Source organism: Poecilia mexicana, unplaced genomic scaffold, assembly GCF_051168715.1.
Source record: "Poecilia mexicana isolate PSO_F unplaced genomic scaffold, ASM5116871v1 scaffold_2, whole genome shotgun sequence".
Taxonomy (NCBI): domain Eukaryota; kingdom Metazoa; phylum Chordata; class Actinopteri; order Cyprinodontiformes; family Poeciliidae; genus Poecilia; species Poecilia mexicana.
The window spans coordinates 30,094,234-30,116,008 of NW_028263371.1; the positions used below are offsets into that span (position 1 = coordinate 30,094,234).

General features: G+C 43.8%; 1 protein-coding gene across 4 annotated transcripts in view; it reads right to left on the reverse strand.

The window, feature by feature from the left end:
- The window catches only part of LOC106924954 (histone deacetylase 4-like), a 64,359-nt gene that overhangs the window by 35,534 nt on the left and 7,050 nt on the right, over window positions 1-21,775 (reverse strand). For 2 of the 4 annotated variants that reach the window (XM_014998927.2, XM_014998930.2), the window contains exon 3: window positions 7,419-7,487. In XM_014998927.2, coding sequence (XP_014854413.2) covers window positions 7,419-7,487 — 69 coding nt within the window. Of the gene's footprint in view, window positions 1-7,418; window positions 7,893-21,775 lie in introns of those variants that run through there. The other 2 variants (XM_088014250.1, XM_088014249.1) reach the window with 1 other exon arrangement.

Here is a 21,775-nt window from a genome sequence, read left to right on the forward strand (position 1 = left end):
GATAGACTGCTTGTAAAACAAGAAAGCAATAAACGGATAACGGAGCTGTAAATCAGACCGTCGGATTAAAGCTCTTGGATTTAGTTGCCATTTCTGAGAAAAAAGTTGTTCTTTAATGAGCGTCACAAATGTTGGTGAAGTAACACCAGTTCCAAGAGAGCTATCTTTAAACTTGGTAAAATCCTGATAAGATCTGTTGGGAAGAAAAAGTGCTGTGCTGCTCTTCCACACAGCACTCGCCGACCCATCCGACAAAGCCTGCATTGACCCTTCCCCCCCACCTCCTTTCACCCCCCTGCCCCAAAACCCCTGGCTCGGGGCACAGGAAGCCCACCAATCCGCCGGCTTCCTACCAATAAGTCTGGACAAACAGGAGCCGATTGGTCCGATTATTTGCCTACAATGTTTGCGGAGAGCCAGGGACACTTCACGTTAATGAATCGGCAAACAAAACATCAGCGGTGAGCTGAACTGACGAACACTTTGAGTTGCTTTCTGCTTCTGCTGCGGGATGTTCCGTGTTTGATGCATTTACCCCCCCCCCTCCTCCTCCTGAACATCACCAAACTGTAATTGCACATCCAAGCAGCTTTGCTACTGTTAAGGCCATATGGTGCCTGAATGCTGAAATGCTTGACTCTCACTGTGTGCAGCAGGTGAAATGCCATCCCCCCCCCCCATGCGGTTATTGCAGGAGAACAGCACAACAACATGCAACAGGGTCCTAAAGGACTGCAGTCATGTGGGGGGAGATTACAACACGTCTCATAGGCTGCTGCTGCTGCTGGGACTAATTGAAAGGGAGCCTACGATCTGACACGTGATGAGAAGATGAGAGAAAGGAGAGCTTTATAAGAAAAGAGGAGTTGTGTGAAACTATGAATCGGTAGATTTTTCTTTTTTAAACCCTCTGACTCATTCAGTCTGCGGTAGCTTTTACCTGAATCTGCATGAGTCACTCTGTAGCTTAAGGTTGGGAACCAGTGGCCGATCTCATGACTTTTAGGGTCAAAGGACATCACTTAAAAAATAAAAATAAAGATCTGAAACTGTCAATTTTAGCTGACTTCTATAAAAGAAACTTTAAAATCAAAAGAACAGCTTTGAAGAGATGAGTCAAGTGGAATGTTTTGGTCAATTTTTGAGCATGTTATTTCTTTCTTCAGCACAAATTAATTCTTTAAAATCGGAGTAGAAGCGACGTCACACTGTGTGCGAGACATATCTGTCGCTGTCAAGAAGGGATTTACTATCAGAAAGAAAATGTAAGCTTGGAGTTCAAATTTTAAACTGTCTTTAGTGTCGGAAAATATTTACGTTAGCTATGTTAGCTTTACTAAAAACAGTCTTCGTATGTATTTCCAACAGAATGTAGCTTGAAGGTTTGCAAAAGGTTCCCAACATTTCCAAATCCAGCATGTTTCACAACAGAGAAGTTGATCATCTAAAAGGATTGAAACAGAGACACTTTATTAGTTGCTGAAGTCCTGCTCTCTTGCCTTCTTGCAGCCTAAATGAAGCACAGACACGTCTTAACAGTTTGCCTTTATATAGCTTCTTAACCTAGTAACACATTAGTGCTTCCCTTACCTTCCACACTGCAGAGCGGCGTTCTCAATGCAACTTGGTAGAGTTTAAGTGTGATTTACTCAAGATTAGGAAAAAGATCAGTTTTTATTTTATTTTATTTTATGTTATTACTTTTAGGGTCAAAAGATGCCAATTTCGGTAAAACTTTGACCTGTTACCACTTAATTTAAAATAATAATGTCTTGCTCTCTCTTGCCTTCTCACAGCCTGAATTAACATAAAACATGTCTCGACATATTTAGTTTAAAACACAGCTAACAATGACTTTTCTTCACTTCTTTGCACCATGGTAGGACGTTTTCAAATATCTGAGTTTCCTTTTCAACAGGCCAGTTGCTGGTTAGAGCTGATCAAGCTTAAAGTTGTCTGATTTCAGTAGGCAGCAATTTTCCCGTTGCCTCTCCATTAAAGTCTAATATAGCGCCACCTGATTCTGCATGAGTCACTCTGCAGATTAAGGTTGCAAATCAATGCCTCATCTGAAGCCCTTTAGGGACAAACAGGTAGAAAAGCAAAGCAATCGGAAACATTGGTTCTGGGGACGACGGAAAAGCAGAAACGAGGAAGGATGGGTTAGACCTGCACTTGTCAGAGCTGCGCCGCAGCCTTCTTGGTTAATGTGAATCCATAACTCACTTTACCTCCTCCCCCTCCAAAAAAACCCCCTCCACCGACACAAAATGTTCATGGGGTGGAGGGGGAGGTGTCTCTGAAACGATGCACTCATCGATGGCGACGCATGCGGATCCGTAAACACACCTCGCTCGGCGTCTCCGCCACCCTGGCGGCGCTAATTGCTCACCGGATGAAAAGCGGGAGCTACAGAAAGAAGTCAGTGGTGTCGTTACCCATCTTCGTCCTCTCCTCCTCACTGATGCACCCTCCTCCTCCTCCTGCTCCTCCTCTTCTTCTCTTCTTCTTTCGGTGTGTTACGGGGGAATGACAGCAGTACTCGTCTGACTTGTCCTCATGCTCTCTGTCTCTGTCGTCCTCTGCTCCGGTCTTAACCTGATGGGTGTCTCCCTCCCCTCCCGTCTCTCTCTCCTCCCCTCATCCCCGGCTTGCCCAGTGGTGACATCACAGGGCAGTCTCAGGCATGCAGCCTGTTTATTCTGCAGCTTTTCCAGGAACCAGCGTCTCTCTCTCTCTCTCTTTTACACACACAAACACACACACATACACACACGCAGCACTCCCTCTCTTCACCCTCTCTACTCTTTTCGCCTTGCTCAACCCGCTCTCCCTGCTCCTAAGACCGAGGAAATCCCTTTTTAGCCTCCCCCCCCACACACTTCTCCCACTCACTTCATGCAGTTCCCATCCCAAACTCAAAATCACAACAAACGCCTTTCCCTTTTTCCCCCCCGCCTCTTCTCTTGGTATTCCCAGCACAGAATTTGCCTGCATTTCCCTCCCCAAACAGATAAACAAGTAAAATGGATTCAGGGTGAAACAGAGCGGGGGAGTTTTCCCACTCCGTTCTATTCGCAGCGACGCGCTTTTGTCAATCGGAGGTTTAATAGCAGCTCCGACGGAAAGTTTTGCGTGACGCGTTTGGAAGCAGCTGTCGGTCTTCGTAATAAACTGTGCAAAAAAAAAAAAAGATCCCGCTTCTGATCTCTCCTGATTGTTCATCTGGGGTTCGGTCAGCATACCGTTTAAAGAAAGCACAAACTGTGTTAGGCTTAGCGACTCGCTGAGCAAACTGTGGGCCCGAAAGCGTGGCCAGAAAAGTGCGATCAATCTCTCCCCTTCCAGCCGCGGCGGAGCTGCAAATGTAAACTAACTTTCTCGGAGTCCTTTTTTACAAGTGAGTGCAGCCAGAATCGTTGCGGAGACAAAGCCAGGTCAAAAATAACGCTCTGAAGGGACGGTTGTGGATTTGTTTCTCTTTAAAACTGTCAGTGCTGCCTCAGAAGTAACTTTAAAGCACAAGACGGCGCAGCATCTTTTGCATTTCTGTTGCAAAACACCTCTCCAGGGTGGAATCGGTTGTGTTTTTCCACCCATGAGGTTAAATTTATATTATTTTACAACCTGGCAAAGATAATTTTTATTACCATCCGATAATGTCTGCTGTCCTTTCTTTATATATTTTACCCCAACAGTAAAACCACATGCCAACAGATTGCCAAACCGAATCAAACGGCCGAAAATCTTATTTTGCCCGATCGACGATCAACAAGCCCACTCCTTTAAACAACAACATCAAAACGGGACCCCAAACTCCACTGGCCGCACGCCGGCGGAGTTTGGGCTCTAATAGCCAAGAGAGAAGCTCCTGGGAATGTCCCAGCTGCTGCTCGGAAAAGACCCGCTTTGATACAGCCCCCCTTCGTCGTCTCGCGCTGACGTCAAGCGTGTTCCTCTGTTTACTGATGCACGCGGGATAAAGGATAATGTGAGGGGCCTTCGCTGCCAAAATCAAAACAGAGACGGCATCTCGGGGGAGAGCCGTGGGAGCTTCCAGGGAGCCTTTGCGCAACGAAGCCAGTGTACCTGTTTGACAGCAACTGGGTTCGGTTTCAGTTTGTCGGATCTAAATAAAGGCTCCCCCCTTTGATCTGCAGCCTGATTTAGCTCAGATTTGTCAGCAGAAAGCACACGATTCAGTTTTAATCGGAGCTTCCTGCCGGCGTAACCGAGACATTCCTTCTCATTTTCTATTCATAATTCTATTCATATTAATATTTTCTATTCATTTCATGTTCTTAAAGGGCCGTTTGCTCTGGAATGTATTGATAAAACCCATTACAAATTGTTAAAGGGGCGGTATCGTGCAAAATCAACTATTTTTTTTTTTAGCTTTACCTCCTGTTATAATGTTAGTTTTCATCAAAAACAGACGGGAGTGTTGCTTTGATTCTTTAATCCTTGTATCTCCATGGCAACCATTCAGCTGTGCAAAACACCTGGGGTTGTGGGGGGGGGGGGGGGGTTAGCCCGGCCTTTAAGGGGCAGCTCCACCTCAGAGCTGCAGTTTTCAAGTTTCTGAACTTCACTCTGCTCCTTCAGACTAGCCAGCAGCAATTAGCAAACACCTGGTGGAACTGAACATCAACTGAGCTCTTTATAGGAGCTACTGCTCAGCGCAAAGCTGGTAAAAAAAAAAAAAACATTGTTGAATAGTCATGTTGTGATGACTTCCTGAAGGCGGAGCTTCTGAAAGGGCTTTTTTAGAGACAGAAGCCCAATTTCAAGGTGTTGAAATACAAAATCAAATTTCTTTAAAGTGATATTTGATATAGACAGTGTTTCTATAACTGGATGTAACTTTATTGTGCTATGAAATGATACTACATGCCTGCAACATATAATAGCACCATTTAAAAATTGTAATAAATAGCCGTGCTTGTGATCAACAAGTACTCATTAAAATGACATAATATTGAACATCTTTTCAGTCCCTCGAGGATTTTTTTGATTGTGATCTGTTTTGTTTTTGCAATAAAAATCACTGTTTTGTGGTGCTAATTTAGAAATATTTGCAAGGAATTTTGCCATATTTCCACCTATGTTTGACGGTTAATGTAACTTTTTGTTACTCGCCATATCAATCACCAACTAGGTCCATCAAAATAAGTAATAAATTAATTAATCGCATGATAAATTAAAACGAGCTCAATGATTTTCATTTGCATAATGCATGTTTTTCTCTTTTCTCTCTCTTTCTACCAAAAACTGGATGACAAATGTCTTCTGTCTGCTGCTTTGGTGTCAGCTGGTCCCTTTTTATTTGTCGTTTCTGTTGTTTTATTTATTTATTTTTTGAATATTTAAAATGTCTTCGAGTTCCAGAGTTAAATGTCCATTAGAATTGAAAGTTTACTAATTACTTGAGAATCTGTTCTTGCGTCATTAGGACATTACCATTATAGTATTTGAAAATTGTTTCAAAAAGACGATTTCGTTTATCGCAAATAACTTTCTTGGATAATTTATCGTCTTGCAAAATTTGCTATCTTGACAGGCTTAGCTAGCACCACTTAAACCAAATGTGGAAACAACAAACTCAATTATGCATTAGTGCAACAAAAGAGTGAATTTTGGAGATGACAGAAACATAAAAATTTGAGAGACTGATTGATGTAATTTGCCAGTGTGCAGATAAAATCGACTTTGATTTGATTAATAAAATATTACCTTGAAGGTTTATGCATCTCTTTGGAGTCTATAGGGCCACATTAAAAGCTATGGTGGTCCAGATTTGGCCCCTGAGCCTTGAGTTTGACACACTTGATTAAAAGCATCAAAACTAAGAACTTCCACCATGACAGGAGCCGTTTCTAACCAACCATTTTGGGACGAGCACGCAATCTCCAACTCGTCGCCGCCTTAACGATCGTCAGGCGACGTCTCTGCAGCGGCGCTCTGTAGCAAGAAGGAAGGAGGTGGGAATGAGAGCGGGACCTGGAGGCGGCGGTCCCTCTCGGCCTCTGCAGCAGGGCTTTAATGGAGCGTGTCACAGCTCGCTGCCCAGGCTGATGCAGGAGGAGGAGGAGGAGGAGGCAGAGGGCGCCACCTGAACGCACAGCGGTAAACCTGCTCTCCCTAAAGCCAGCCGCACTGGAGACGCATCCATCGCATGGGAGCTTCCTGGCAGACGGTCACGAGCTCCCAGCCGCCGCACATCCGACGTGTCGGATGCTCTTAAAACAATCTGTGCTGCTTTGTGCGAAACCCAAACTCAGGTGTTTACTTTTGACTGGAGTAACTCCCAGCAGGTGCAGTGACCGCAGCTTTGCATTCCAGAAACAGAGCGCCGTCGGTCCGGACACCGGCATCCGATTACCGGGACGAGTGCAACCACGAATGCATCGGCACTTTTTTTTTTTTTTTATAACTTTAGTATTGTTGTTTTTTTCTTTACAAACAATTTATTGCTCCAAAGTGTCATGGCAAGGTTGACGGCAAAACAACAATTCACAAAGTCAGTGATCTTTTCCTGGACTTTTTCAGCCAAATATAAACGCAAAGGTTCAGTTTTAACTTATGACTTTTAAAAGTGGATGGGTGGGTGGATGGAAACATTTTTCCATCTTCTCTTCTCTATTCCTTCCCAAACCAGGAAAACTCTTCACCCTACATTTTCCCGCCTGTGTGAGATTTAAAAGAAAAAAACAAAACGCTCTCGGGTCACAACACGGAAACCTCTGCAGCTCCGTATCCAAGACAACAGCTTTCCAGAATATCCGATGAAGACGCTCCGGTGGATTTCAATATTTCATCACCCTAGCCAGAGGCGTATAGAAAACAAGCCGGTCTGCTGCCGATCCCAGAGCCCGGATTTATGAATCGGACTCTCCTCTGGCTGAAAAAAAAAATGAAGCCCAGCAGCTTCAGCTTCCTTGCGCCAGTTTCTCCTAAAAAGATTCCTGCTCATTTCTCAACTATCACTACAAAACACCCATTTATTCTCAAGAATGCTTTGGGAATTCATCAACAGAGAGCCCCATTTCTTCCCCCCCCCTTATTTTACACTAAAAGGCGACAGCGGCAGCAAGAAAAAGTCGCCTCCGTTTGTTTTGAGACCAAAAACTAAGTCAGGAACTTGCAGCAAAACACACCAGCGACCTGCACAATAGCTTGTTTTGCTGTGTATGTTGGCAGTTTTCAGCGCTCCGGATTTTCATTCAGCAAAATGGCACGGGGAGATAACCGACTGCATAAATAAAACACACGAGGAGTCTGTTGGAGGAGTTACAGCGTCGGGAAAATGGAAGATTTTTTGTTTTTTTGCACATTAATAGTGGAATCACATCCAAACACACACACAAACACAAACAGACACACGCATACACACACAGAGGGATTAGGGATTGTCCAACCTGTTGGGATGTGGTTGAGCGCCGACGTCTTGAGGACCTCGAGCGACTGCTCCTTCCCCAGGATTCCCTCTGTGGGAGAAAGAGAACATTCTGCTTCAAATATGGTCCGCAGCATCGAGACAAGGGGGGGGGAGCTGGTTGCCGGCGACGATGCGACTGCTTTAAAAAAAAAAAATAAAAAAAAAAATGAGAAAGTAAGGGGGGCTTCAGGTCATCCGAACGGCTGGGAGCACGTGCCGCGGCGCCGACGCTGCTGCTGCAGCCTGATCCATGAGCGGCGAGGAAGAAGGAGGAAGAGGAGAGCGGAGGAGGGAGGAAGGGGTGGATGCTTTGGACCGGAGCGGAGCGCTCAGATAAGCTTCGATTCTGAGGGATGCTGAGCGCGCTCATCAGCGCCTGTGTGTCGGTTTTGGTGTGTGCTTGATAGCGCCTGTGCTCAGCATAGCAAATGTGGCTAACGGCGGCGGCGGAGGAGAGAGGGATGGAGAGGAGCGGGGAGGGGAGTGGAGGGGAGGGAGGTAAAAATAGCTCACCCTTTTGTGTATAACAGCACATGCAGAGCACGCACGGCGCACACACATACAGACACAAAAGAGGTGTGTGCGTGTGTGTGTGTGTGTGTGTGTGTGAATGCATGCATGCATGTCCGTGTGTGTAGGCTGTAATTATAGTGGCAACATGAAAAGGCTTTTGTAGCTGCTGAGCCCTGGGAAGACATGGCTATAAAAAGCAGAGCGACACGGAGGATGAGGATGAGGAGGAGGAGGGTGCATCAGGGATAGAGGGGAGGAAGAGGTAAGAGGAGGGGTGGAGACAGAGGGGTGGGGGGAATGGAGCAAAACAAAAAAATCACAATGAAAATGAATATTTTTAGTAACCACAAGCACCTGTTTCATATGTATTCTGATCACAGACGTCTGAGGGGCGCAAGCGTGCAACTACTTCTTTTGGATTGGAGGTAAAAATAAATAAATAAATAAAAACATGTGAAACCCCCTCTGGAGGATTAAAAGAGCGGAAAACAGGCGGCCGGCCTCTCCGTCTATTTCTGGAACTCTCTCTGGAATAGCCTCGCACATACACGGGCTTAATTAGCTGCGAAGCTGGAGGATGCGTTTTCGCTGCGGATTGTGCGGCACCCTCGCATAAGCGTTTTTTTTTTTGTTTTTTTTTTTGGCCTAGTTGAAGCAACCCCCCCACCCCACACACACGCACCCCCCCCCCCCCCCCTGAATCCTGCAGACGCGGTGTGTCCAGAACGCACAGGTGAACCCTCCAGTCCCAGTCTGGGCGGCTCCGGGTTTTTTATTTATTTATTTATTGAATTTTCTTTTGCAAAGGAAATGAGGTGCATCTGCATGCGATGACACCTGTGGCTTTGGAGTAAATCCACCCTGCTTTTATTTTTGCACAACTTGTGTCTCGCGCTCAGGCGGAGGATGGATGCGTTTGCATGCGGCGGCTGGCGCGGCTTTTGGTGCAAACCGCGCGGTCGCACATAAGGGCTGTCTGCACACGGATGGGAGGATCCGTTTCACGTTCTGCCAGGTTGCAGCCTCAGGCTTCAATGGGTTTGATTGGACAGATTATGTGATAGACAGAAAAATCTGAAGTATTTTTTAGTCTAGTTTCTACTGCAAATATCTTAGTCCACTTGAAAATAAAAAACAAGAAGAGCTTACAGGTATCTTTTCAGGAAGATATGTTGATTTAAATCCTTAATACTGATGAAAAAGAGCTGGTGAAATAATATGGCAGTGGGACGAGTCGTTATTAACTTCAAACAAGCTCCTGAAAAGTTATTTGCAAGTTTGTTTTGTCTTATTTTAAGTCTACTAACATATTAGGAGGAGAAACTAGACAAAAAGACTTAGGGTTGTTTTTGTCATTTTTGCAATGATGTTAAACGGTCTATCACAAGCAAGTTTGTGTTGTTTGCAATTTGCATTCGTCCCAAAAAGGTTTTCTCATCTTCAGACAGTTTTTGCCCATTCTTCTTTGCAAAGCAGCTCTGATTGGATGTAAAGCACGCGAGAACATTAGATTTATGTCTGAACTTTGACTGGGCCGCACAAGCGTATGAATAGTTTGGTGTTTTTGTGCTTAGCTTGGAATTGAGCATCAAGACTTTGTAGTATAGTCGATTAATTCAGCTCCATCCATCTTATTATCAAGTGTTAACAGTTTTTCTGTCCCCTGCTAAAGAAATCGTCTCCCACAGCATGACCCTGCCACCGCCATGGTTCAAGGTTAGCTTCCTTGCAAACTCTCTCCCCAAAGTGTCCATAACAACGAGTCGTGCTCCTGAGCCTTCATGGTGATCTCTAACAGACCTGAAACAAACCTGGAATATTTGGCTGCCTTTTATTGAGGAGTATTGAGCTGTGAATACAAAAAACTTTTTAAAAAAAAACCATGTCACTCCACTTTGCACTACTTTGTATCGGTCTGCTTGCTGGTCAAAATCCCAGTGAAGTCCGCCGGCGTCCGCGGCCGCAGCGAAGCAAAAAACGTGGGGGACTCTACGGGATGCGAATAGCTTCGCAGCAGACTGAAAACGAAGCCGGAAAACAGCACAAACAAGAGAAGACGGAACCCACAACAACAAGCCCCATCAATCTTAAACGCAGCCTAGTTCCCCAGCAGCTCCCCTCCTCCTCTCTTATCTTTCTCCCGCTCCTTCTCTCGTTCCTCCTATCTTCTGGCTCCCAGTGGGGAAGCATTGGGAAGACGGGAAGCTAAAAATAGCCTCCGCTACCCTCGGGCGGAGAGTCAGTCATCCCAGCCTAATGCAGCTACTCACTCCCCCCCACCACCACTCTGTCAAAAACAAGCTTTCTTATGATGAGCAAGGAGAACAAGGGGGTTGTGGGGGGACGGGACTTGACCCGGTCTCTGCTCGGCCTTGTTGAAAGAGGCCTTTGTTACGCGGCAGGAATGAGAATGAGACGTCTGTCCACGGCAGCGTGGCGTTTACAAAGAGGGACGAGGGGGTGGAGTGGGGGGGGGACAGAGAAAGGGAGGAAGGAAGGATGCTCCGGCCTCATTACATTCAGCGCACTTCCGTTCTGGCTGCTTCGTCCAGGGTGACTCCGGCGAGGCAAGGTGAAACCAGACAGGAACAATACGATTAATCAAACACGCCTCTCCTTGAAGAACGCTTTTCCTCTGGGGGCGCAAAACTCGCTTCCCGAGGGCACCGCCCTGACGTCATGGTGACTGATAAAGGAGAATGGGTGACCCCCGCGTGAGCCTCCGCCAGTTTGCGTTCGGAAGGAAGCGACGGTCTGACCCTGGTTTCGTACTGGGGAGAAAAAAACAAAACAAAAACAAAAAAACAAAACAAAAGAACACCAGTGATGCAATTTGCCATTTCCCTGTGTCTCACTGTGAAAGCCTGCATTTGATATAAAGTGAAAAAGAAAAAGAAATTTAACTCGAAATCGGTAATTACACTACAGAGGCATCTGCTGCGTGTCGGCTGCAGAGGAGAAGTTCAAGCTAAACTAGTGGAGACGGAAGCGTGCGGTTCAGATTTATGAATCTAATATGGCTGTGACATTTCAATGGGGGGGGGGTTGTGTGAAATTTATAAGCGCATTCATAATTTAAGCTGGCAAGAGTGCGGCGCTTTCATTTAAATAGCTGGAAATTTACGAGCTCAAGTGGGATTAGGTGAAAACCCCCGTTCCCCCCTTAAAAAAAACCTGTAGTTCTCCTTTGTTTAATGTCTCCGACATCATTTTTTTAATTTGCTCATTGGAAGCCAAACATTTAAGTTGAAGCCTCCAAGATGCACCCAAACAATTTAATGTTGAACGTTTTGTGTAAGATTTGATTTACTTTAATTATTCCCAAGCAGTTGAGGTAAAACGCAACGCAGTTAGAAAGAAGTCGGACGGCGTTTTCCTGCAAAGTCACGCCTTTAAAAGACAAACTATCAACTGCGAGGTTGCAAATGTTGAAATAAATGGATGTATTTTCAGTATATTTTCCTTATTGGCACAAAAACCATGGAGAATTCCAGTTTCATCTGTCCCAGCTAATTGGTAACAGTGCCAATTATTATAAATAAAAGCCTTAAATTGGCATGAAAATTGCTCATATTTCTCCTTTTAAGATATTCCACAGTCACAACTCCTGCCTCGGTGTCTTATGTGATTTAAATTAATATATTTTGTTTGGTATTTTTGCCAATTATTCTCATAAATGCCAGCAAATAAGGAGAACGGTGACCAAGACATCCAAAAGGCAGATTTCCCATCTGATATCTGCAATTATGTGCAGACCTTCTACTTAAGGAAAGGATATTTTAACTGATATACTTTGTTTTATATACTTGAAGAAAGGCAAAAATGTTCAAGGAAATAAGATTTGATTTGTTTGAGTTGAACATCTTAACAGTTTTCTTTGAATGTTGTGAAATAGATCCAAAATGGAAATCGTACAAATGCTTTTAAAAGATGTAAGTTATTACTTCAAATTTTTACTTTAATCTCATACACTTAAAACTCAGCGAAACCAAAGGAGGGACTGGTTGCCTCCAGATTTTTTTGGTTGTTTTCAAACAGCTGTTTGTTTGTTTATTTGCAGAGCTGATAAAGTCACTAGAAACCCAACTTTACTATTGTAGAAGCTTTTCTTTAAATCTTTCAATCAAATGATTGGAAGCTAATAAAAAAAAACCTAGCTAGCTTTTTCTAGTTTTATTCTGAAAAATCTCTTACTTCTTCCACTTCTTAAAAATGGCATTTTATATATATATATATATATATATATATATATATATATATATATATATATATATATAAAACGTGTTTTCAAAGCAGCAGCATTTTTTTAAATTCATCATCTCGGTTTTGTCTGCAGAGCGGCTCGTATAAATAGCTCATATTTGCTCAGTTGATTTTCTAATGAGCATCCGAGATAATACCACAAATGGTTGCTAGGAGACCTGTGATGCAACTGCAAAAAAATTCACTGTAGCTGGGCCTATTGCCTTACAACAACAAACGCCCACGCTATCACAGTTGCTCATAGTGCCCCTGCACCTACTATCGACTCAGAGTAACAGGTGCAACATTTAATATCTGTCTCAACTTTCGCTTTTTTTTTTTCTCTCTCTCTCTCTCTCTCTCTCCCTCCGCCGTCCCCAGTTTTCTACTAAAGATCATCTTTAATCTGCTTGTGTAACTTTCAGCATCTCCCTGCTGGACGGGGCAGACGTTCGTACTTTGCGGCCACCGCTGCATGCAGCACCATGTCAAAAGGCACGGGGACGGGGTTCTGGGGAAGCGGTGTAAACTATAATTGCCGCCGACAGCTCGCTGGCAGAACACAGTGTATCCCGTTTCTCGGCTGGGTCGAGACAAAAGACACGGGGACAAAGGATGCGTCCCGCTGCTTTCATTAGCTCATGTTCACTCTCTGCTGTCTTTGTCCCGACACCAATTAAAAACAAGGCTTTTCTAATGATTTAAGGTTGAAATGCCATGATTAGGTGTTTGTTTTTGGGAGGTGGGTGAGGGGTGGGAGGGCGTGCCTCACTTGCACAAGGACAAAGTGGGGCTTGTGCACGCCGTTTGGACAAGAGACCCCCTGGGTTTGTCCTATGATGGACAGTTGATCGTGTTCAGCCAAGTCGGTGGCACATGGGAGGACGGAGCGGACAAACTGTCTGGCTGGCTGGAAACTCCTCTCTCTGGGAGAGAGAGAGAGAGAGGGTGCGGCATTGTGGGAACACGCCGCAGAGTATTTTGCAACCTTTTTTTTTTTTTTTTTTGTAATTTGGCTTTTAGAGACAGAAACAACATGTCTCCACAAGTGAACAAGCTGAGAAACGTGACAGTCAGGGTAGAAATTACCCACCGCGAGGCGTGTGCACCTACCACGGCGGCGGCTGCCACACACCGAAACAAAAAAAAAAAAAAGGCCAGGGTTTGTGTCATGCATGCCCTCGTCCTCCGTTTTCAGCAGCAAAGCGCTCGATCATGAAAGGGAGAATCAACACGATGGGGGAGGGGGGGAGGAGGAGAGGGAAGAGAACCAAAAATAATGATTGTTTTGTGCACCACATGCGCACGTGCTCATATCTGGTGTGCGTGCTGCTAAAAATAGACTCAGGGATAAGCCGGGCCCTTTTTATTGCAGTGAAAGCTTTTAACCCGTTCGGCCCCGGATTCCGCCGGCCTGATGTGTGATCGCACGCAGCTGCAGGAGGGGATGAAGAGCGGGGTGGCGGTGTGGGGGGAGGGGTCAGTGAAAGGTGCCAAAGTGGAAAAAAAGGGATGAGAGAACCGTTGTTTTTAAAGAAAAATAAAAAAAAACATACAAAAAGTCCCACTAACTTTCCATTTCCCGAAACGTCTCCTCATTTTTGCAGTAAATTTTTGTGATAGACCAACAAAAAGTAGTGCTTTATTGTGGTTATCCTAGGTACGATGGCAAATATTACAACAATGTTGTCGTTTTGAGACACCGTCTTTAAGTAATATTCTGAAAATGACATAAGTTTGCCCTCTCAAAAAACAATAAACTTTTATTTTGTTACAGAACACTACGCACCAGAACTGGAAGATATGCTGAGGGTTGGAGTTGAACAGAGCTCTGAGAGATGTTGTATCATTTTATTTTAGTGTATTGTAAAGGGGGTTTTACTCATAATAACGCACTACCCTGTGTTGGTCTACCACATAAAATCCTATCAAAACACACCGATGTTTGTGTTTGTAGTGTGAAAAAATGTGATATAGTGGGTGTGAATACTTTTGCGAGGCGCTGCCACTGTGGAAAAGCTCTCATCCTCCAGCCTCAGACCGCTCTCTAAATCTCTGCGCCGCTACCTAATAGTATCTGGCAGGTGTAATAAAAAGCAAATCCATAATATAGATGTATAGCCATCTGGAGATCTGTGTGCATACTGTATTGCGATGTTTGTCAAGGATGTGAGTAAGATCCAAAAACAGTACAGAAGACAGATAGAAAGAGAGGGGGAAAGAGAGAGAGAGAGAAAAATGTGGCATCAAATTATTCTGGAGAGATTAGCGGGCGAAGCAGCTGGCTGCCAAAAACGACAATCTAATACTTTTCAAATAAAAATGAAAGCTAATAAATCTTTCTGACCCCCCCACACCCCACCGCAGCGAGACGGCATCATCCAAGATTGCCAGGCTGCGGCGTTTCGGTTTGGGAGTTTGATTAGTGCGTGCCCTGATAAACCTACAAGATTAACATTTGGTCACGACAGCAATTACCTGGAAATTATTAAGACACGCCTCGTCTTTCGTTAACAAGTGTATAAAGGGAGACCCGTAAGGTGAGCCACGGCGCTTCCCTGGGGTCGGCGCTTCCTCACCAGGAGGGAAAAATCCCCCCACACAAGGGTGAGAGTGTGCGTTAGTGTCGCCGCTTTGCCTGGAAGACGGTTTTACATCAGCAGCGGTCCCTCTGCGTTTCTGAGAAAAGTCCCCGCTGACCAAATGGTAAGAGCTGGCGAACAGTTGCACACACACCAGGAAGCTGCTTAATTATCTTATCGCAATTAGCTGACGAGTCAAACTTTACAGCCGCTGAAAGCTTGTTTCACTCCTTCAGTCAGTTTCCTTGGTTTTCCCTCCTCCTCTTCTCCCAACAGTCGCCAATTACTCCACCTCTTCTACCTCTTTGTGATTTCTATTCTCGGCATAAACGGTAGAAATGCTCCCCGACTTGGTTCTCGGTCAGACGCATGTGCTGCAGGTTGTCCCTGGTCTTGCCACAGCAGGTTTCGGTCTCTGCGTTGTCAGGCCTGGATTCCTGTTATTTTTAACAGCCTGCCTCCAGGCGTGTTTGCTTTGGTTCAAATTAAATGAAAGTTTATTCATTACGCCGCCTCCCTGCCTCCTGCCTGTCAGCTGGCGCTCGGCTCCACGTCCACGTCACACCGGTGAAATCTGAGCATGTGAGAAATAATAATAGTAAAAAAGAAAAACTATATTTCCTTACTCATAAGGAGCAGACATGCATATAAAACAGAGGTTTTAAGTGTAAATCTTACAGTTTAAGTGCAAACTTTATGGATTAAGAGGACTGAAAATGTTGCTGTAAATCAAACTTTCTTCAGCCAAGTACTTAATTAGGCTTGTTTACTGATCTGCAGCAGACTATTTATTTTACCAATGAGTGCGGTAAGGTGGAGGGTGTTGCCAACATTGGTTTCAAAACAGCGGGTCATAAAAAAAAAGAGAGGGGGTGGGGGGGGAATTATTTTATTGCCCTTATAGAGGGAAAATAATCCTACAGAGTTCACCGACAGATTTGAGATTTGAAGAGAAAGCTCTCAGGCGCTGCCATGTCAACGGAAGGACTTTAAAGTGCAGGAGCAGTAAAAACAAAAGTGATTTTAAAATCATTAATGCAGTGCTACTAGACACGCTATTGGCTGGTGCCTCCAAACCACTTTTGTCATCTTTTATTTGGGATAATTACTTGGGATTTAATGTAAAACAACCAATGTATAAGCATACTTGCAAAGAACACTTAAGGACACTACATAAATAACTGATGTATAAATGTTGGTACCATGAGTACTGGTGAACACATAGCATGGCTGTGAGTCATCTGAGGTCCTGAAATGATAGATTTCATCAATCTAGGAGTTCAAAAGTTCAAATCATCCAGAGAGCAGAGAGAGAAAGAGTTGTTTTTTTTCTTTTTACTGCTTTGATCAGAGCTGGGCAGCGTACCCAAACGTTGTACTCAAATAAGAGCAGAAATACTTTGTAATAAAATCTAAGTATTTGATTATATTACAATTATTACGTTATTGCGCTGTAAAAAGTACAGCGCAATAAAAATATCCTAAAATAAAATTTTTCAACAAAAATAGTTCCTCAAGTAACTGAGCAAATGTAACTAATTACTTCCCAACTCTTGTTTTATGCTTGCAAACTACTCAACATTCAAACTACTGTGCTAATAATTGTGAGACTTCAACCATGACTGTGGCATTGCAAATGAAAACATTGTCTTAGCAAAGCTGGTTTGATGGAGTTAAAACTAGAGAATTGTCTGAAGGTCTCGCCTGTGCTGCAATGCAAGCAGCTTTGCTAAGCCGTAAATATGTAAGTTGCTTAAAATGTCTAAACCCAAGAGAGAACAATTTAATCTCGGCTGGCACTAAATCATCTAGTGCTCCTTGTTAATGTTTATTTTAGACGACTGTATATTCCTGGCTGATTTGTGTTGTTGCTATATAAACCTAGAAACTGGTACTTGTAACCTAGATACAGCAGAGCCTACGAGGAAAGGAGCACTGTGTCAAGTTCGCCAGTTCAGAGCCGTAAACGACACTCACGCCCACGCAGGCCCGAGCACAATAAAGCGGTAAAAAAGATCTCATCTGAAAGCAGTTTATGTCCCGCTGCAGCTTGATAATGTTCGAGGAACGCATTAATCTTTAATTTTCTCCCCTTCCCGCCCCCCGCCCACAACCCCCACATGCAAAGATTTAAAGTTCAATCCTTCCATTCACAAATACGGTCCATGGGAGCTACTTAGCAGCTACTCACAGGCCTCACGCTGAGTGTGTGACTCATACGCGGGCCCAGCTTGTACTCCAGCGGTACACCATGCAGCCTTTCCTGGAAAGCCAGCTCATTTCTGACTAAAGCAAATCACTGGCAGCTAATGGCATCACCTTCCCTCTTTAGTGGAGCTGCTCTGACACCTGAGGGCTGCTCTCTTTGAATCCTGATTTTCATGTTAGCTCGCTTTTGCATGCATCATTTTCACAATCAAAACGTGTGGTGGAGCTGCTTTTCCTTCCATGTTTTTTTTTTTTTTTTCTTTTTTTCTTTTTGTTAATACCCCACCTGGCAGAATCTCCATTTTGTCTGCGCCGCAGAAATTTACATCTACTATTTGTGGTTTGTTCTGCGTAGCAAACAAATATCGCAAAGACTCTTTCCTTGTGGAGACGTGGCCAAAAACAACGGCTGCCAACAGGAACTGATAAGTCTGGGAATGAGAGGGAACACCTACAGATGTAACTAGAGTTCAGTCGATTCTTAGTAAAGGGCAATGAACAGCAACAGAAACAGTTAAAAGTGTAACCGAGTCATAATCCGGTCAATCATTAACAACCAACTCACATACACTGACTTTTTCAACTGTAAACATATGCTCCTGTTTGAGGAACGATTCCAGTTCAACCTCACTCAGCAATATTGAGCCAGCTGGGAGGAGACGGTCATCAGACACAGTGAAATAAGGCTTGTACAGTTATGGATGGCCGCTCGGTGGAGAAGAAGCCACTGCTCCAAAAGAAACATCAAACACCAGATTACAGCTTTCTAGTGAACTCGGGGACAGAGGCTTTTCTGTTTGGAGAAGTTCTGGGGTCTGATGGCGCTAAAACCTGGTGTTTGACTGTTCAAGCCTGAGAACGTCATTCCTATAAGTGGCAGCATTATTTTGTACATGGTTTCTGGAGCTTTTTTAAAGACCATTAAGACCATTATGAATTAAATGTAAGGCCTGTGAAATGACAAAAATATACAAAAGAAAATTGTAAATATATAAATCATAAGGGTTGGGAACAGTAGTGAGTCAAGGGTTAAACCAAACATTGTCCAGCCAACTGCAGATGAATTTCCACTTACCTATGATTGATGTAAAAAAGCTTGGTTTACCCTCGATAACTAGGTAGTAAGGGTAAAGCAAGGTAAAGCTAGCTGGCTTGCAAATTTTACCCTTGTAATCTAAAAGAGCTAGCCAGATAGCTCTTTTAGAAGCAGGGCAAAGCTTGCTAGCTAGTGAGTTTTACCCTTTGCTGGGGTGAAAGAGCTATGTAGCAAGAGTAAAGAAGGGTAAAGCTAGATAGCCAGCAAGTTTTACCCTTTGCTAGCAAGAGTTTATTAGCTGGTAGCCGTCACTGCCTCCACTCACAGAACAAAGTGAATTTAAGACCTATGAGTAACGTAGCTAAATTTATTTTTTTTATTAATTTAAAACGTTTTAAGGATGAATGGACCCTTTCTTGTAGGAATACTGCTACAGAAGAAACTGTACTCTTCAAAAATATAGATGGCGTCACAAAGAATAACAATATTGAAGCAAAAATCTCTCAGAAGTTGAAGCTCAAATGACCCAACACATACCGGCAATTCAGTTGCTAAGTCTTTTGTGTTTGTCAACATCTGGTTACAAGCATTTTTGGGGGGCCATTTATCTGTCACAGGTTTGTGCTCCAAAAATAGCCTTTAGCTACTGCAATTGAGCTTCAGCATGACATTTACCCAACCATTGATGTATACTTAGCATGTAAAACAAATGTTGTAGGCTAATATAAACAAAATCTGTCTGTATACGGAGAAATCACTGCTGGATAAACACTGCAGGCCAAGTAAAAAGTCTTATCGGCCTGACCCCCTTTGTTCCCAGAAACGGTAACGCGACAAAGCGCTCTGCATTTCCCTTTTCTGGGAAAACGGTTTATGGTAAATGATATTTAATCTAAATATCCCAACGCTTTTGTAATAAAGAAAATGAGTAAGTCCTGGATAAAAAAAAAAAAAAAAAAAAGTGCCCTGCAGTAAGCTCATTTACAGATTACAGAAACGGCACCATAAGCAGGCAGGCACGCTCAGAAACATCCAACAGAAATGGAGCTAAAGGAGAGGAGGGAACAACACACACACACACACGCACACACGCACACACACACACGCAAACTCAAAGGAATTTAGGACGAGTTGTCAGTGTTCCTACAGATTTTCTATGTAGAAATTCCACTTTTCTAGATTAAACTTTCTAAAGGGTGGAAGTATGGACGAACAAAAACAGAAAGAAGGACGGAAAGACAAGAGCAAGCAGCAGTACACATAATTTTCCCACTCTTTTCTTTTCCCCATTCTTCTCCAGACCTGGAAAATCCTGAAATCAAAGTCCAGGTCTTTCCAGACTTCCCCGTTTCTGTGGATGAACGTGACCACAAAGTCTGATGTGTTCCTCTCTAAACACAGCAGACTGCTTACCCTGAGCTCCCTACTGTCTCACAACATCCCCGCCGCCAAAAAAGTAAGATATGGAAGACGCCTGACAAGTGCCTGGAGGTCACACTGTTGCACATTTCTCTGTCTTTGGATGTCTCCTGGCTGCCTCCTTCCGTCTCCCTGCGTGTGCACCAACATCCAACAAGTGCATCTCCGAGCTGTCACTCAAAACGAGACAAGCAACACCTCAGATCGACGCCCACGCCTTGGCAGCTCTCTGAGGACCCGGATCGTCTCCTCCGGAGGCTTTTCGAATGCGGCTGAGAGAAATATGAATCACCTCAACCCCCCCAGCCCTGCGCACGTTTCCCCGGCCGCCGACGAAATGATCATTTTTGTTTTAGTCGGAGGTGAGCGAGCAAAGGGTTGGCAGGTGGATCCTGGATGCTGGGGAAGCAAAACTGCGGAGATAAGGCATTGCGGAAGGCCAGCGTGGGAAATTAGAAAAGAGCTAAACGTTTTGTTTTGACAGCATGCGGGGTCGGTTTCGCTTTTTTCCGTCGGCCGCCGCGGCTCCGGGGCCAAGCTGGAGAGCGAAGCTTCCTGACCCGTCTTCACGGCAGGACGCCGATTCAGATTTCACTATTTGTGTTCTCTTTTTTTTTTTTTTTACAGACATCGCATAAAGGGGAGGTGTTATTTCAGAGCTTTTTGGACAAAAAAGCGAGAGCTGCAAGGGAACACGACTAAGGGGGTTTATTTTAAAAAGACGAGGTTTTTCTTACAGTTTTTTTGTTACTTGGCGAGGCCTAGGGGTCTAATGTTACCTGTATTATTAGAGATGTAGGAACTTGACACCTACAAACAAGTGATTTTCACTTCACTTTTGGGCTTTAAAGGTCTTCCCCGAGCGTGACTTTAATCAGAAATGCAAACACAGATTAAGGTAAAACTGAGAGTATCTATGTAGAATAAGCTAATTATGATAAAAACATCTTCTTCCTCCTTTGTTAAATCAGGAAATTATTCATGCGGAATATTTTTAGGGAAGATTAATTACTGCCAGATTGATAGAACTTTTATGACAGCATGTGAACAGGAACACATAACACTCTGATCTAAAGAAATTCAGGAACAGATGAACAGTCTAAATGATGATTCAACGTACACTTTATAGAAACCGTTTAAAGGAGAAACACATGACAAAGTGTTTCATTCTGTGATTTTTAAAACATTTTAAATGGGTTCAAAACAATTCATCGGATTAATCGCGATTAATCAATTATTTAAATAATCATCAACTAAATTAGTAACTGATTAATCATGAACTGGAGTGTAGAGATTCATAAAAAGAACATTTGCTGAAAGAACTACACACTCAGAGCTGTAGTTAAACCTACTCTATGCAAAAAATTATACATTTTGCACTGAAGATGAAAAATATATTTGTTTGTAAATGTGTCCTACCCAGAATTCCTCAAGCGGCATAGCAAAGTAATGATTAGTTGTTGTTTTTTTAATAAAAAAAAAGGAATTATTTGTTTATTTGCATCTTTTAATGTATTTCTAATACTGCATTTGAACAGGGTGAAGTGGTTAAATGAAAAATCTGTAGAATTTCTTTATCCGATTAATCAATTAATCGTCAGAATAACTGATTACTGGAATAATTGTCAAATGCAGCCCTAGCAGCATTTAAAAATATAACTATGATTTTGCTATTAGTGCACATAAATATGTGTAAAAAACCAAACAGTTTAGTACACCTGTGCTGACATGGATCCAGATAATCTGCCACATGCTGCACATATTAAACCTCGCTGGCAAACTGGCCGGTCCACAGGGAAAACATTTCACTCTCCAAGCTAACCGAACTGGTCCCAGTCGGTTCCTGCACACTTAAACAGAGCTCCAATGAGAGGAACTGATGCAACACTACTGTAACCGTGGACCAGCGCAGCGTTTCTGAGACGTGTCTCAGAAATTTTAAACATCAGCATCCTGATACTTTCCCTGCTGCCGAGTGCACATTTACTTACTGTCACTCCTCAGCTGTAAAACGTAACATGTATTAGCAATGAATGCCTCAAAATATTGACTAGTATTTGAAAATGTGATCGTAATTTGCAACACAGCGTCAAAGTATTTCATCATCTCAGGTTGTTCGCGTTTCACCTTAAGAATACATTAGTTGGTCGCAGGTGAAGTCGTCGAGGTGAGTTTTCTGCCTCCGCGGTGCGTTCAGGGGACGTTGGAACGCCGCGGGCGCTCACATCCCTCCAGGGAGGCCTGACGGTTGCCTCGGCTGTGCTATTTAAACTGCACACGTTCCCAGGTGTGCAAAGCCGACACGCTGGATACCACGTCAGGTGGCGCGGCGGCCGG